General features: G+C 51.4%; 1 protein-coding gene across 1 annotated transcript in view; it reads right to left on the bottom strand.

The window, feature by feature from the left end:
• The window catches only part of Eya2 (EYA transcriptional coactivator and phosphatase 2), a 77,556-nt gene that overhangs the window by 31,378 nt on the left and 29,442 nt on the right, over positions 1-16,736 (bottom strand). The window contains exons 10-12 of the mRNA XM_013010736.1: positions 8,477-8,544; positions 6,106-6,283; positions 3,297-3,439 (exon numbers count right to left, since the gene is read on the bottom strand). Of these exons, the coding sequence (XP_012866190.1) occupies positions 3,297-3,439; positions 6,106-6,283; positions 8,477-8,544 (389 nt within the window). The remainder of the gene's footprint in view (positions 1-3,296; positions 3,440-6,105; positions 6,284-8,476; positions 8,545-16,736) is intronic.

The raw sequence follows: 16,736 nt of genomic DNA, 5'->3' as shown, positions 1-16,736 counted from the left end.
CCTCCTCCTCTTCTTCTTCCTCCTCCTCCCCCCTCTCCTCTTCCTCCTCCTCCTCCTCCTCCTTCTGGTAGCCAGTGTTGAGGGGGAAAGTCTCTCCTGGAATAGACACTTTTCAAATTTCTCTGGAGGCTAATGCTATATGTATACAATGGCATGTGCTATGCTGTTAGAAGTAAAGAGAAGCTTCTAGAATACAAAAGGCAAATTCACCTCCTAGGTTCTCTAGTACAGAGGTTCGGGAAGCAATTAATAGAGCTGCAGTTTTTTTGGTCTGGTGATATTTCTAATGCATGTGTGGGGTGGGTCACATATTGAGTATATTTCTTATTTTAAGTTCTATAAAGCCACCATCTTAGAAGAATCCTCCTGGGGTTCCAATACACTAGGTCTTAAAGCATCGGGCTAGACAGCTTGAATCAGTTAAACTTAGAGATTTTAGCTACAGATGCTGTGTGTGTGTGTGTGTGTGTGTGTGTGTGTGTGTGTGTGTGTGTGTGTGTGTGTGTGTGTGTGTGTGTGTGTGTGTACCAGTCCTGGGGCTTGAACTCAGGGCCTGGGCACAATCCTTAAGCAATTTTTTTTTTTTTTTTGCTCAAGACTAGCACTCTACCGTTTGGGCCATAGCTCTACTTCTGGCTTTTTGGTGGATAACTGAAGATAAGGCTCCTGGACTCTTCTGCCTGGGCTGGCTTCAAACCAGGATCCTTGGATCTCAGCCTCACGCTGCCTCCAGCTAAATCCCCTCAGGGCGTGGCTCCCAATGCCATCCTGCCTCACTCTGCTTCCCAGGCCTCCACACTTGGGAACACGTGTGTCCAGACCTTCTTTATTGCAGGGGGAAGACTGAAACCTGGAATCTAGAAAGGAAGTATCTCTGAGGGTGGTGGGGGCTGTGTGGCTGTAGGAATGGAGGGACGGGGGTCTCAGAAGGGCAGGAACAAATAGTGGGTGTGCAGGAGGCCAGCTCTTCTCAGGACCCCTGTCAGTCCAGTGAGGTAGGGCCAGGTGGCTCAAAGGAGAGCTGGCTGGGCACCAGTGCTGGACTGGTGCAAGGACACCATGCTTCTAGAACTTTCTCTGGCCTGTGGGAAGGGAAGGTACATGTGCATTTCTGTCCCATTCTAGTATCTCGTTGACTCTCTGCTGTACCCTTGTCCCTGGGCCTTCAAATAGTTCTGCTTTTTCACTTAGGCCAGCTCAAATCAAACCATTGCAGGCATTGAACCCACACTCACCCAGAATTTCCCTCCTTTCTACTTCGACTTTATTTCTCTCTTGTGGGCTTCGCCCATGAACAGAAGTGCCAAACTCTTAGATGGTGCCATGCAGGCCAGCTCTCCTCACTGACATTAAGCCCAGGGTGAAGCCAGGCTCACACTTCTTGGCTGTCCTCACCCAGTGGCACTCACTCTGGGATGGAGAAGCAGAAGCAGATGTTTCTAGAAGAATACCACTCCAAGGTCTCCGACTTCCACCCCCCCCCTTTTCCATCTCAGTTGCATGGAAACATGTCTCTCCTCTCCTACCCCTGGCCAGGAGCAGGAGTAAAGGTAGGTGACTGAATGGGGTTTTTTTTGGGGGGGGAGGGCATTAGTATTCGAGCAGCTTTGTGCTTTCTAGAGCTCGGCAACTTCAGCTGGCCAATTTCCTTCCTGCCTTTGGCCAAGATCCAAAGTCCCTGACAGAACTGAACAGGCTCTCCTCACTGGAGGATGTGTTCTTAAGAATGGGGGAAGCTAGGTGCTGATGGCTCACACCTGTAATTCTAGCTACTCACAAGGCTGAGAGCTGAGGATTGGGGTTCTAAGCCAGCCAGGGGAAGAAAAGTCATGTGAGATTTTTAACAAGCAAAAAGTTGAAGTGTGGCTAAGGTGTGCCTAAAGTGGCAGAGCACAGTCTCAAGTAAAAAATGTTCAGGGACAGCATCTTGGTCCCGAATTCAAGCCCCAGTACTGACACACAGATGCACACACACAAAAATTAAAAGCAAAAACAAAAGTGAAGGCAGCACACACAGTGGCACATTCCCAGCACTCGGGGAGGCTGAGGTAGGAGGACTGCCCAGTAGAGGCCCAGCTGGTGTCCCACAGAGGGTTCACTAGTCATCAGGAATGAACACGGTGTTTGTTCAAAACGTGTCATGCCTTCTGCGGTGACCAGCACGCGGTGACGCTAGCTGCACATCAGCGGCCACTCTGCGGGGATCTCAGCATCTGGTGCATTCCCCTTCATTTGCTTCGTTGTTGCAAGTGTGGGCCTAGGCCTAGGCTGGCTGCATTCTGCCTGGGCTACAGGAAGACGTGAAGGGTAGACGCCTGTCTCCTCCCCAGGAATCTGGAGCGCTGCCTGAGGATTTAGAGTGCTGATTGAGGATAAGGTGATGGTGACATGTGTCTGGGTCAGGATCCAACCCGAGACCACAGAACACAGAAAGGCTGAAAAGGCATCTGAGATGCTTCCAGGTACCTGAGTATTTTGGGGAGGGAGCGGGGGGAATGGTGGTGCTGGGATTTGAACTCGTGGTCTTGCACTTGCTAGGAAGGCTTCTGGCCTGTATTTGCATTGGTTATCAGGACAGCCTGGCTGCAATCTTCCTGTGCCTCCCTATGTCACCCGAGATGACAGGCCTGTGTCACTAAGCCTAGGCATTGTACTTCTCTTGTAGCCAAGACAACAAGTGGTCACTATCCTACCTGCCACTGATTGAGATGGAGTCTCACAAACCATTTTTGCCTGGACTAGCATTGAACCACAATCCACTAATCTCTCCTTCCCAAGTAGCGTGATCCCCCATGCCTAGCAGGCCTACATTTGAAAGCCACCCCAGTCCCACCTCTACTCCTCCATCCTGCCACATCTTCAGAGGAGCACGGGGGGGGGGTGCGGGGGCACCTGTAGTCCACAAAGCACTCTGAGGACTCTGCCACAGCACCAGGTGTTTGAACCACACCAGCCAATCCAGCTAGGCCTTGCCCCTTGCCTTTCCCAGGGGCTTGGGGCAGAGAGACAGGGGCAGTGTGGGCATCGGCTTCCCCTGGGCATCTGTAACACACACGTGAACTCTGACCCCTGCCTACTGTAGACTCTGGGAAGGGTCCAGCAGGCCCACCAGGGGCTCTGAGGCCACTGAGGCAGTGTCCCATCCATCCTGTCCCTCCCAGCTGCAGGCCGTCCTCCCCGAGTCTGCTCTCTCAGCATAGTTCCATGAGGCTGAGCTTTTTTCTCCCTGTCTCCCTGGGAGCTCACTTATCCCTGGCCACAGACATCTGCTCACCCTGCAGCCAGCCCTTCCTCACCTCGATCTCACTGTCCCCCGCTGGGGAGGGGTCACTGCTCCTCTTGGAGCGGCCCCGGAGCTTCCCGTCGGAGGCCCGAGGCGGCCTGTCAGGATCTCCCTCCTTTGGGGGTGTGGAAGGTACGTGGTGGGTGTTGAATTCACCTGGAGTAAGAAAGAGGATGAGGATGGATCAGAGGCCAGGCTGGGAGTCTCTCCCCAGGAAATATCACAGGGGTCCCCAATAACATCCTCCAGCTCCAAAGAGGCAGACCCCAAATACCGCCTGAGGGGGCAAAGGTCACAGGGTTAAAACCGTTCTTGGCATGCCATTTGCCACGGTCACCATCTTCCCTCCACCCATAGAGCTGACGCTGTCCCGTGGCACTGGGGATCCCAGACCTCACCACACCCACAGACATTACACAAATGAGCTGCTACGTACTGAAGGTCTCAGAACTTGGAGGAAGCAAGGGAGGGGTCTCTGGAGAGCTATAATTAACTTTATGTAATGATCTTCATATCTGAAGTCTGAGTGTGAGCCCCTGGACAGAGACAGACTGAAGCGTGGTGGCACACAGCACGGGCCTGAGTGTCACCACTCCCCCTGGACAGAGACAGAGACAGACTGAAGCGTGGTGGCACACAGCACGGGCCTGAGTGTCACCACTCCCCCTGGACAGAGACAGAGACAGACTGCCCCGTGGTGGCACACAGCACGGGCCCCGGTGTCACCACTCCCCCTGGACAGAGACAGAGACAGACTGCCCCGTGGTGGCACACAGCACGGGCCCCGGTGTCACCACTCCCTCTGCGTCAATTTACTTCTGTGTTTCTGTCTTCAGATTTCATTGATTTCCATTCTGACCTTTGTTATGCCTCCCTTCTGTTTGCTTTGGGTTTAATTTGCTCTTCTTTCTCTTTTGGTACCAGTACCAGGGCTTGACCTCACAGCCTGGGAGCTTTTCCTTAGCTTTTCCAGTCGAGGCTAGCACTCTACCGCTTGGGCGACACCTCCATTCTGCCTTTTTGCTGAGTAACTGGAGATAAGAGTCTTACAAACTTCTCCATCAAGGCTTGGATCTCAACTTCCTGAGTAACTAGGATTACAAATGTAAGCTACCAATGCCTGGCTTTTTCTAGTTTTTTTTTTTTTTCAGGTGTAAGATGAGGTTTTTGGCTTGTAACCTCTTTTCTTTTCCTTCCTTCCTTCCTTCCCAACCTTCCTCCCTCCCTCCATCCCTGCCTCCCTCTCTCCCTCCTTCTTTCCTTCCTTTCCATCCTTACTTTCTTTCCCGGTCCTGGGACTTGAACTCTGGGCCTGGGCACTGTCCCTGAGCTCCTTTTGCTCAAGGCTAGTGCTCTACTACTTGAGCCACAGTGATTAACTGGAGATGTGTCTCATGGACTTTCCTGCCCGGCTGGCTTCAAATCATAATCCTCAGATCTCAGCCTCCTAAGTAGGATTACAGGTGTGAGCGCCCAATTTATAACTTATATTCTTTTCTAATGTTGGCATTTAGTTTCCTTTTAACTACTGCTTGATGACTTTCCATAAATTCCAAAATGCTGTGTTTTCATTTTCACTCAATTTAATGTACCTTTAAATTTCCTTCTCATGCTTTCTTTGACTCATAGATTATGTGCAAGTATGTATTGAGCTTCCAAACATTTGGGAATGTCCCAGAAGTATTTCAGCTATTTATTAGTAATTTAATTCTGCTGCTGTCAGAGCACACACTTTGACAGCTTTGACTCTGCTGGACGTACGGAAACTTGTTTTATGGGCCCGAAGAGGAGACTGTCTCAGTAAGTGCTCCATATGCTCCAGATGAGAATGTGTCCATGCTGCTAAAGCAGGCTCCAGATCCCCGTTTCCCACAAAAACGGGCATCAAACCACTTACACTTACAGAAAAACTCAAGCTCAAATTTACATGAGGTTCTGCATCTTTCTCAGCTATGATAAGAGTTCACAGAGGATGTATTAGCACAGATATGTCTCTAAATCACATTTTTTTTTCTTTTCGGCAGTACCAGGGATTGAACCCAGAGTCTCACTCTTGCTACACAGCTGCTTAACCACTGAGCTATACCTCCAGTCAATTTCTGCATTGGTTATTTCTGAGATAGGATCTCAATTCCTTCCTGAGTATATGCCCAGATTGTGATACTCCTGATTTTCAGCTTCCTGCAAAATCTGGGATGATGTATCCACAATCATGCCCAACTTTTTCTGTTGAGGAGACTCAGGGACTTCTCTGCCTGGGCTGGAGTGGAATCACAATCCTCCTGATCGCTACCTCTCATGCAGCTAGGATGACAGGCGTGTGCTACTGTGCTTGGCTTACCTGGCTCTTGTGCGTGAATGGATGTGTGTGTGTGTGTGTGTGTGTGTGTGTGTGTGTGCGCGCGCGCACTAGTCCTGGCTTGACCCCAAGATCTAAGCACTGTCCCCAAGCTTCTTTTGCTCAAGCCTAGTACTCTTAATACTTGAGCCACAGTGCCACTTCCAGCTTCTTTGGTAGTTTAGTGGAGCAAAGAGTTTCACGGATTCCCCCATCCAGCCTAGCTTCGAACTGTGATCCTCAGATCTCAGCCCCCTGGGTAGCTAGGATTACAGGCATGAGTCACCAGTGCCAGGCAAAAGTTTTCCACTTTTAAACATGGATGCAACACACACACACACACACACACACACACACACACGCACAGAGGTTAAAACATCTGAGGATGGAACCCACTCCTCCCAGTGGAAATGTGGGTTCAGGCCCCTCCTTCCTCGGGGGGCTGAGACCACTGCTGTGGAGGACGACCTCAGTGACAACCTACCTGCCAGCGGCTCGGATCCCTGGCTGGGGACACTGTGAGGAGCATCCTGGAGGACATAGGTGGACGTGGAGAGGGGTGATGGGCAGATGCTGCTGGCAGGGACATAGGGGGCGCTGTAGGACGCACTGTAATACTGGGGGTGCTGGCTCTGAGCGAAGCTGGGGTAGGAGGGATAGTCCTGAAAGAGAAATCGAAAACCAAGAAGGAGTGAGTGGGGCTGACGGGGTTGGCCACCTTGTCTCCTAGGAGACTAGAAGCCTGGGGCAGCAGGGGCTGTCCCTGGCCCCATCTGGGCTCTCAGAGGCAGACTCCAAGAGCAGGGGTGGGAAGAGGAGATTCAGGAGTGGGGGGAAGAGAAGTGGGTGGGCACTGGGCATCGCTTCTTCCGAGGGTGTGTGTGTGGGGTCCTGCTAAGAGGGAAAAGCCCATTCAGGTCTGCCTCTTGGGGGGGGGATGGGGGGGTTGGGGGGGCAGAGCACTGGAGCTCTGGCATGTCAGCCCAGTCCTTCCTGAGGCTACTCCTGGACTGCCACTCACTGGCACTCCCTGCCTGCCCTGTGTACGCAGCCAAGGCAGCAGAAGGTCAGCAGGTGACCCTGCTGGACAGGAGTGTGTCCCTAGCAACAAATACAGGGCCTGGCATCTTCAGTAATTCCATAAATATGAACTAAATCAAGGAACGACAAAGACTGCCAGGAGACTACCTATGCTGGGAGGTTGCAATTAAGCCAAACAGATGCACACAGACCTTCCCTGCAGAGCATCTGCATCTAGAACATTCTATTCAGAAGTCACGGAGCCCAATTCAGTCATACCATTCACTTTGGTCAAGCTTAGCAGTGGTCACAGGCTCTCCCCAGTCCCCATCAACCAGGCTATGCCCACCCGGCCACCACTAGCCAGCAGCCAGCGGCTGTCCACCTCAGGGGACACACCTAGAAAATTCATGGTCCTGGGCTCAGCCCAGGCCTAGGGAGTCAGATCTCCAGCGGACTTTGCTGCCAGAAGGTCTTATGGTAAAATGGATAAACATTCAGAATTAGGAACCCCTTCTGAAGCACTGTTCCACTTGTAAGCATTTTATCTAAGCTGGCTAGATTTCAGTTCGCTGGATATCTACAAAAATCTTTCACACAGCTTTTGTATTTTCCAAGTCAAGTTGTTTAGATTCTTCAGTCCACGATTAACTAGAGGACAGCTCAGATTTACATGAACCTTTTGTTTAGAAATAATTTTAGACTCACAGGATAGGTATGCATGGAGTAGCTGGCATGCCCACACACCTCTCCCCCCCTTTTTTGGGGGGGAGTCCGGTCATGGGGCCTGAACTCTGGGCCTGGGCGCTGTCCCTCAGCTCTTCAGCTCAAGGCTAGCGCTCTACCACTTGAGCCACAGCACCACTTCTGGCTTTTTGCTTTTTTTTTTTGATTATGTGGTACTGAGGAATCGAACCAGGGCCTCATGCATGCAAGGCAAGCGCTCTACCACTGAGCCACCTTCCCAGCCCCTTCTCCCTTCCCTTTTTGAGAAGGGTCTCACTATAGAGCTCAGGATGGCCTTGAACTCGCCATCAACACCCTCCTGCTTCTGATTTCCAAGGGCTGGGATTATGAGGATTAATTTGGGGGGGGGGCAGGGTACTAGGGTTTGAATTCTGGGCCTCACACATGCTAGGGAAGTACTCCACGCGTGAACCTCTCCATCAGTCATTTTTGTGTTGGTTGGTTATTTTGAGGCCTAGGCCAGCCTGGACTGCACTCCTCCTATTTTTGCTTCCTTGTGTTTCTGGGATGACAGGTGAGAGCTTCTGTGCTGAGCTGATGTGCTTACCCCATCGCTGGGATGAGCATCCATCAGCATGAGATGGAGCCTCATAAATTTTAATGTCTGGGCTGGCCTTGAACCATGATCCCTGATCTCTGCCTCCCAAATGATTAAGATTTTAGCTTGAGCCACCATGCTTGGCCCTATGCTGGTGAATTTTAACAGACACTCTAAGGGAATGGAGGGAATTGCAATGATGGTCAATATCCAACTGGCCTTGGTTGGTTTTACTGCATTTGTGAAGCCCATGCTGTATGGGGTCTCAGCACAGGGTGAGGTCAGCAAGACACCACTGCCTGGTGAGGCCCAGGCTCTGGAAAAAGAACATGCTTATACTCACAGGGTTCACGCTTGCCTGGGGCTCAGGGCAGGACCAGACATCTTGGAGGTGTTCTTAGTAGATCCTTCCACTGGCCTTTTGCACAATCTGGCCCCTGGAACCTCCAAAGCCAGAGCCGAGGCCAGTTTCTGGTGGGGACAGTGTGTGTTTGGGAGAGCTGTGGAATATACCATGTTGGGGAGCATGGAGAGGAAGAAACCAACAAACCTGGTGCATGCCCCCGAATCCAGCTGCGTTGCCGAGCCCGTTGGTGCCTTGATAAAGCCCTGCCGTGCCTGCAGGGGACAGGGAGACAAGGGACTGATGAGCTTTTTCCTTCAGGGAGGGAGTAGGAGGAGTGACAAAGCCAGGTGCCACCCTGAGACCGGAGGCCATGAGAAAGAAAAAAGTGGTACACACAGCACATTCTGACTCTTTGATAAGAATTTGTTGTTGTGGGTTGTGGGTTTGAACTTAGGGCCTGGGCTCTGTCCCTGAGCCTCTTTTATGTTCAAGGCTAGCACTCTACCACTTGGCCATGGTGCTACTTTCAGATTTTGAGTGGTTAATTGGAGATAAGAGTCTCACAGGGACTTTGCTGCCCCAGCTGGCTTTGAACAGTAATCCTTAGATCTCAGTCTCCTGAGTAGCTAGGATTACAGGAATGATCCACTGGCACCAGGCTTGATAGCAATATTTTTAATTAATGGTTTACTTAAAAAATATGGCTGGATACGGTAGCTCATGCCTGTAATTAATTCTAGCTCCTCAGGATGCTAAGATCTGAGGCTCATGGTTCAAAGCCAGCCCGGGCAGGAAAATCTGTGTGACACATCTGCAACTGACCACCAAAAGGCAGGAAGTAAAGCTGTGGCTCAAGTGGTAGAGTGCCAGCCTTCAGCTGTAAACAGCTCAGGGGCAGTGCTCAGGCCTCTGAGTTCAAGCCCTAGGACTGCCACACATACACAAAAAAATTATGGTAAAATGCATGTGACATAAAACTTCCCCTCTTAACCATTTTGAAGGGCTTATTTTGGTGACTTTAGGTCCATTTCCATTGTTGGGCAAACATCTACCTCAGAGAACATTCTACCATGCCGAATATTGCTGAAGGAGAAACAGAGCATTGCTCAGATTTAAGTCACAAAGCAAACCTTCTGGGGCCTGAAAAGCATGTGAATTTCCTATTCTGAAATAATCTGAGGTTGAAGGAAAGGTATATAAGGTATACCTTATATACCCAGAGGTCTCATGCACCTGGATAATTTTTTTTTCTTTTACTTTGCCACAGAGCTCTGAGATGAGCCATAAATGATAAGACACAAACTTGTTCCCAGCAAAGAACATCAGGAAACAATAAAAAAGCAAAGGCCCCAACAGTGCAAATGAGCAGGTTGGAAATGCAGGACAACGGCCAATGGGAAAGGAGCTAGACAGAAGTCACTGGCAGGCAAAGCAGGCACTATTCTCAACTCAAGGGGAAGGAGATGGAAGGGCTCAGGGGCTGGGGCCAGCCACATGCAAGGATGAGCCGTCGGGGTAGAGTCTCTTCTCAGACCTGCTGCATCTGATGATCTGTTCTGCTATGGTTCTCAGATGGCAAAAGCGGCCACTGTTACAGCCAGTTCAGAGAGCTTTAAATTGGTATCATTGTGCAAGTATCCTCAGGATCTAGACTTTGAGCATTTCTACGCCCATCCCCATTCCCAAGGGTCCCAAAGGCCTGTTTGTAGTCAGTCCCCTCCCCTACCATCAAGTCCCTGCTGGACTGTTACTGATTCAATACAAGCTTTTCTAGAAACTTACGGAACGGGGGTCACGCAGTATGCATATGTACTTGTGTCTGGCCGTGTTCACTTAGCAGGATGCTCTAGAGGCTCTTTATGTTGCTGGATGTATTGATACTCTGTTACTTCATTTGCTAGGCTGGTGGGTGCTCTACCGCTCAGGCCTCACTCTCAGCCACAGCCCTGTTTTTCAATGGTTATTTTTGAGAAAGGGCCTCACTTCCTGCCCAGGAGTGAACCTGGGTACAGTCCATCTATTTTGGGCTTCTCATCCTTGCTGGAATGTCAAGTATACACTACCACATCCACCTTTCCTATAGAGAAATGGAGTCTCCTGAACTTTTCTGATCTGGAACCATGATCCTCACAATCTCAGCCTCCCAAGTAGCCAGGATTACCACTCTGATTAGGCCTTTTGTACAGCACCTGTTCACACTAGAACTTGAGGCCCAGGAATGCAACTTGCCCAGAGTCCCAGACCTGATGTTTAGTGTTTTATTCATTCATTAATTCAAGCAAACTAAACATGCTGGTCTCAGGGGAAATGATTCGGATGACAGCAGATTTCTTACCCTAGACTATGAGAGCTAGAGAGAATTGGCTCAAGTGCATTATGGAAAGAACCATCAGCCCAGAATTCTGTTTCCAGAGACAACAAACACCCTAACTGAAGGGAAAAACCAAGGCATTCTTAAGAATCTGAACAACAGATCTACCCCCAAAAAAATTGGTACAGGGAGTTCTTGAGGTTAAAAGAAGATAGCCAAAAAGGAAAAGCCCTTATGGAAGAGAGTAAAACATGAGTAAATGAAGATACTTCAGCTCATTCCTCTCTGTATTGACACTGGCCATATCTGATAGCCAACTGTGGCTATCAAATTTGTGGCTATCCACATATCTCATCGTTGTGTAAAACACTTGCCCGGGTCCATAGTCAAATCTCCCTAGTCATGTGTTGGGTAGTTGCTAGAAGGACATGGAGAATTTTCCAATCAGCTGCTACCCTCATGAACTTGGGGGCACTTTATAAAAAGGGCCCTAAATTCTGACTGTGAAGGAGGAGGTCAAGGAAGGCCTCCCGAAGGAAACAGCCTTGAAGTAATGTCCAAAAGAGAAGAGGAAGCTGTGGGGAAAGAGAACAAGGAGGCGCATGACTCCACTGGCCTTCAGCCTCTATCTCACGATGGGTGTATGAAGGCCCAGGAAGTTCACAGTGCCCATCCCAGTGCCATACGCTGGGGTCCCACCCCATCCTCAAGGCTTGCCCAGACACAAGCAACAGCAGGTCTACACTAGCCTCTTTCACTCAAGGTGTCTCTTTGGTCCTAGTTACTATGGCAAAGCTGTATATCAAAGATGAGAACTCCTACCCTGGAAAGACCTCTGGATGTGTGGTTGTCTTGTTTGTCAGCTTTTACGGTGCTGACTTAGGACAGGGTAAGAATGTGAATCTAATGTGGCCAGAGCTGCTTTTCCAAGAGAAGCCAGAAATCTGGATTTCTATGCAGGATACCCCAAGTTTTAAATGAAGATCACATATATAAATGAATTGGAGAGAAAAAGAACAACACACACACACACACACACACACACACACACCCCACTACCATCACCACCACCATCACTACCCCTACAGCTGCAGGTGTGGTCCAGGTCCACAGGTCTCTGTGCTGTGACCTTGGGTTAAGGAAGTCAGAACAATGGAAGACTGTCCTGTCCCTGGTGTGACACATTCCGCTACACAAAGGCCCAACCTCAAAGGAGCTCAGGACCCAGACAGTGGACCTTGTGTGGGTTTGCAGAATCACAGTCAAACCTCCAGTTCGTAGAATGCTCTAGAGGACTGAGATGAAACTTTCCCAGCCTCCCAGAGGGGGCGTCTGGAAATGAAATTATGTGAAAACTCAGAAAATAAAGTTGATTCCAGGGTGATCGCCTTGAGTTTGCAGACTGAGCTGCACAGTATTGTATTCTGCCTGTTGTCACCCAGCAGAGTGGTAAAGACCCCTCCTGCCTGCAGGCGGAGGCTCCTCAGCCTGGACCTCCCCTCTCTTTCCCCTAGAGCCCCCCCCCCAGCAGGGTGCTGTGAGGACCCCCTGGCCTGTGTCCTTGGGCTGATTTGGTCCTGATCTAACCCAGACCTCGTTGCCCCAAGGCTGGTTAGGAATTCCAGTGTCTGCCCCCCCACATTTTGCAGAGCCGCCTGCTGAATTTGACCCTCCTGATAGGACTCACACAAGCTTGAGTACATTCCATTTCTGTTACTGGTGACTCTGAATGTCCCCTTCTTGATCTTCTGTCGTCTGGGTGGCCTCTGCCGACCATGACATGGGAGACTCTCCTCTCCTCTTCTGGACAGGCCAGGCTTCAACTTTCATCCAAGCCCTTGAAAGCCTTTCAGCCATTCACCCATTGTTAGACAAATAACACCTGTTTACCCAGCACTCACCCTTCCCCAGGGGCTGATGGCTACACACATGTTGTCTGTGGACCCCCCCCCAAAGCCCCAGGGAGCAAGGAGGGCAGGTCCCCTGGAGGCCTCAGCCCAGCTCCAAGGCTCAGGTGCTCGGTGGGCTGAGTCTACCTGTGGGGCACACACAGCACAGACACCTAACGCTATCCCTCCCCCCCCCCCGCCATGGTGACATGGGATAGCCTCAGGGATAACCCAGCAATAAGCACCCTCATGTCAGTTGTGCCTGTACTGGGCCCACAGCAAAGGGAGGCCTGTCCCGTCCCGTCAGGTCTGTGGCGACTCCCAAGAGCTTGGATCCTCCAACTCAGCCAAGTGTGACCACTGCTGGAAGCAGAGGCAATGGCTGGAGCACACCAGACTGCACACCCGTGAGAAAGAGCTGGCAGAGAGGAGGCCGCAGGCAAGGCACAAACAAGCCAGAGCAGGCAGAGGCGAGCCTGACAGGAAGCCATGCCCACCCAGGTGCCCTAAGTAGTCCGTGTTGAAGAGGGGCAGGTGGCAGAGCAGACCACAGACCCCCATGGGCCGCCTCCTCAGTGTCTTCTCCTTACCCAGAACCCACAGCGGTGGAGGCCCAGGCAGGCAGGCAGCTCAGCCCCCCTAGTCCCCCAGCCTCGCTCCACCATGTTGTGTCCAGTGAGCGCCCATAACAGACCAGCACAGTGCATGCTGAGAAAGGGCAGCTGCCTTCTAGGTGAAGACATTTGGTGAGTCCCGGGTGGCTCTTCTAAGCCTCAGTTTCCCCATCCATAAAGTGGAGCCAAGCAAGTTTTGGGGGGATTGTGTGAGAGGAGGAGCAGAGGCCAGCCCGGGTTTGATGGACACCTGGCACCCAGGCGCTCCCTGTGTGTTAGGACCCGTTGCTGATGGAGTTCACCACCATGGCCATGAGCTACACCAGAAAAGAGCTGGAAGGGGTGAGGGAGGAAGAAAAGAACCCAGTTAGGATAGGTCAAAGAACAGAGCCCAGAGAAGGCAAAGCTGCTGGATATGAGGCTAAGTTCTCAGCTCGGGGAAGGACGGGGGACAGGGGGCCTGTGTCTTCTCTGTCCCAAGCAGCCAGGCCTCAGGGCCTGATGGCCACCTTCACAGCCAGCCCAGCCCATGCCTCTGCCCCTCCACATCTGGGTTCAATCACCACGCTTGCTACTTGTCACAATGGCCTCATTCACAGGTAGCATAAAGCACACTTAATTGGTTGTTAAACAACCCGCATTCCTGAGAATGCCCTTTTAGAGATGCCCATCACCCCATCTCCACCACACAAGGGCAAATAGGGGTAAGGAGGGGGAGGGATGAAAAGGAAAGGGGAGGGGCAAAGGGAAAGGGGAGGGGCTAAGAGGAAAGGAAGGACCAAGATGAAAGAGGGAGGGCCAAGAGGGAGAGGAGAGGATGATGAGAAAGGGGAGGGGCAAAAATACAAGGAAGGGGTCAAGGGATAAGGCCGAGAGGAGAGGGAGGCGTCAAAGGAGAGGGGCCAAGAGGAAAGAGAGGGGCCAAGAGGAAAGGTGGAGAGGTGAAGAGGAAGAGGCAGGGCCAGGAAGAGCAGCTTGCTGTCCTGCGGTCACCATTGCAGAGGATTTGCACTAAACCCAGCCTGTGGCACAGCCGTAGCTGCAGGGCAGGACTAGGAGGCCATCCCACAACCACAGGACTGAACAAGTCTTTTAGCTGATTTCAGATTAGTGGAGGCTTAGGGCATTTGGAAGCCATTTAGAGGATGCAGTGTTGAGAAAAGCCAGCCACATGGAAATGGGGGCATGGGATGGATGGTCCAGGTTATGGGGAAACAAAAAGTGCAAAAGCCCTGAGGTCAATGAGTGAGGTAGAAATAAAAGGTGACATACGGGACTGGGACTGGTCAGATAGGCCTTCAGGCGTGGTACTGAGCAGGGCTTGGGTGCAGACTGGGTGTCAGAGCCAGGTCTTGGAACTAATTTCTGGCTGCCACAGGAAGTCCTGGCCCAAGTACGGTGACCCATGCCATCACAGGAATCAGGAGCACTGCCTGCCTGACTGGAAACAGTGCGGGAGAAACAGATCAGTGACCACAGCCGATCCCAACACCAAATGCACTGGACTTCCTGCCGACCACCTCTTCTGGGTTCTCAGAAGGGTAACCCATGAAGATCAGCCCATGTTCTGCAATGAAAGAACCATGTGCTGGGACCCAGGGCCTTGCCCCAAGACAAACAGAAGCCAACATCTGGCCGGGAACAACCATTCTATGCTCTCTTGGCGATAAAGACAGGTTCTCCAAACACATTTTGTCAGAGAGAGAGAGAGAGCACACCAGCCCTTTGTCACTCTGCACAGTGACCTTTCTGACAATCCTAGATCGCCTTGTAGGACCGCAAATCCCACATCTGTCCACCCAAGCAAGGCACCTTGCAGACTCCATCCAGCATCTGCCAGCAAGAACTAAGCTCCTTCCATAGACCTGTAAATTCCACGTAGGTCCGTCGAAGGCACCCAGAGGGTACAGAAAGAATTTAGGCAAAAACCCAGCCCTCTTTAAAGCGGTCTCCCCCCTTCCAGATCAAAGCACAGCCCCATCCCCAGACAGCCGTAATTGATTCCTTGCCTTACAACCTCACATCACGCTGTTGCTTTGAAAGGCTTGGGGCCTAAGCAGCTGAGACCTTCGCTTTTCATCTCGGCTGGATTTATTTGCCTTCGTAGGTGGGATGATTTCCAGGTCCCAGCATCTGGGTGCTGTTCCTCCTGCTCCCACCACCAGTGGCAATGGGAAGGACAGACGGGCACATTCGGGAGCATGTCACAGCGCTGGACGCACACTGGGCACCCATGAGCTGTGCCTACAAGCCCTGCCTGGATCTTGTAACTCCGTTTCCATCGCATCTAGATCTTCTAGATTCGTTTCCATCTTCTGCTAGATGAGGAAATGTTACCAAGGGGCGAAGGCGCATACTACCACTCACATCTCCAGACACGAGACCTCTGGGTCCCACGTCCCCAAAGCAACCTCCACCCTGGGTCCACCTCACTGTGGCGCTCTTCTGGCCCACAGTTGCCTTGCTCAACTCCTTGCTAATCAGGAGCAGAATTCAGACATGTCTCCCACCAAAGTGTGCTGGTCCCTCAGGGACTCTGCCTCATCTCTGCAAACCTTCCACAGGACTAAGCATCTTTAAAAATAAACCATTAAGGCCAGGCAGGCACCAATGCATTACACCTGCCATCTTCACTATGCAGGAGGCTGAGATCTGAGGATCGCAATTCAAAGCCAGCCTGGGCAGGAATGTCTGGGAGAGTTTTATCTCCAACCAACCAGCAAATACCTGAACTGTGGCTCAAGTGGTAGAGCACCAGCCTTGAATGAAAAAGTTAAGGGACTGTGCCCAGGCACTGAGTTCAAGTCACAGTACTGATACACATAAAAATAAAGATAAATGAAACTTTGTCCTGGCAGAGTTCTACCCCTACTGCTGGCTGTTGAATGACCCGGTACAACGTCGTATCCCCACGAGCCTCAGTCTTCCCATCTGCCAAGTAGATGCTAAAACCAGCCCCACGTGGCAGGGTCCACTGTGAGAACTGGAGGAATTCACTCACACACCGTGTTCTACCCCGAGTTACCGTCAGTGCCCTTCTGACTCAGTCCAGTTTTCTGGTGGTTTATTGGAGATGAGTCTCTCCGACCTTCCTACCCTGCGATCCTCAGATCTCAGCCTCCTGAGTAGCTAGGATGGCAGGCGTGAGATACCAGCTCCTGGCCACAAATTTCTTTTGTTTTAAGCCACTGTGCCTGTGGCAAGTTGTTCAGCATAGCTGAATCCCCCGCTGGTGTGCTAGTCTTCATGCCCAAAGCAGGGCGAAGCAAAGGTGTGGGAGCCTCTGGAAGGTGGGGCCTGGCAGGAGGTCATTGGGGAATGTTCCCAGAGGATCATGAGAACATTCTGATCACTCAGCTTCCTGGCTCAGGCGTAATAGTTTCATCATGTGCTCCTGCCATGATGCCTGCCCCAGCCGGAGGCCCAAAGCAATGAGTCCCAGCCCCCTGTCCTCTCCACGTGGGACTCGAACCTCCTAAACCAGGAGCCAATGTTTCTTCTTTGTAAGTTAATTGCCCCAGCTATTCTGATGTAGTCATGTAAAGCTGACTAATGCAAGCACCTGTGTCTATGACAAGAACCAGGCAGGAGAGGAGGGCTGGGCTACCCAGCTGTCCTTGGGCTCGGCCTGCTTGACTCACCCTCGAGCC

This window comes from Dipodomys ordii, unplaced genomic scaffold, assembly GCF_000151885.1.
Source record: "Dipodomys ordii isolate 6190 unplaced genomic scaffold, Dord_2.0 Scaffold13, whole genome shotgun sequence".
Taxonomy (NCBI): Eukaryota; Metazoa; Chordata; class Mammalia; order Rodentia; family Heteromyidae; genus Dipodomys; species Dipodomys ordii.
This window is presented reverse-complemented; position numbering and strand designations above follow the sequence as displayed.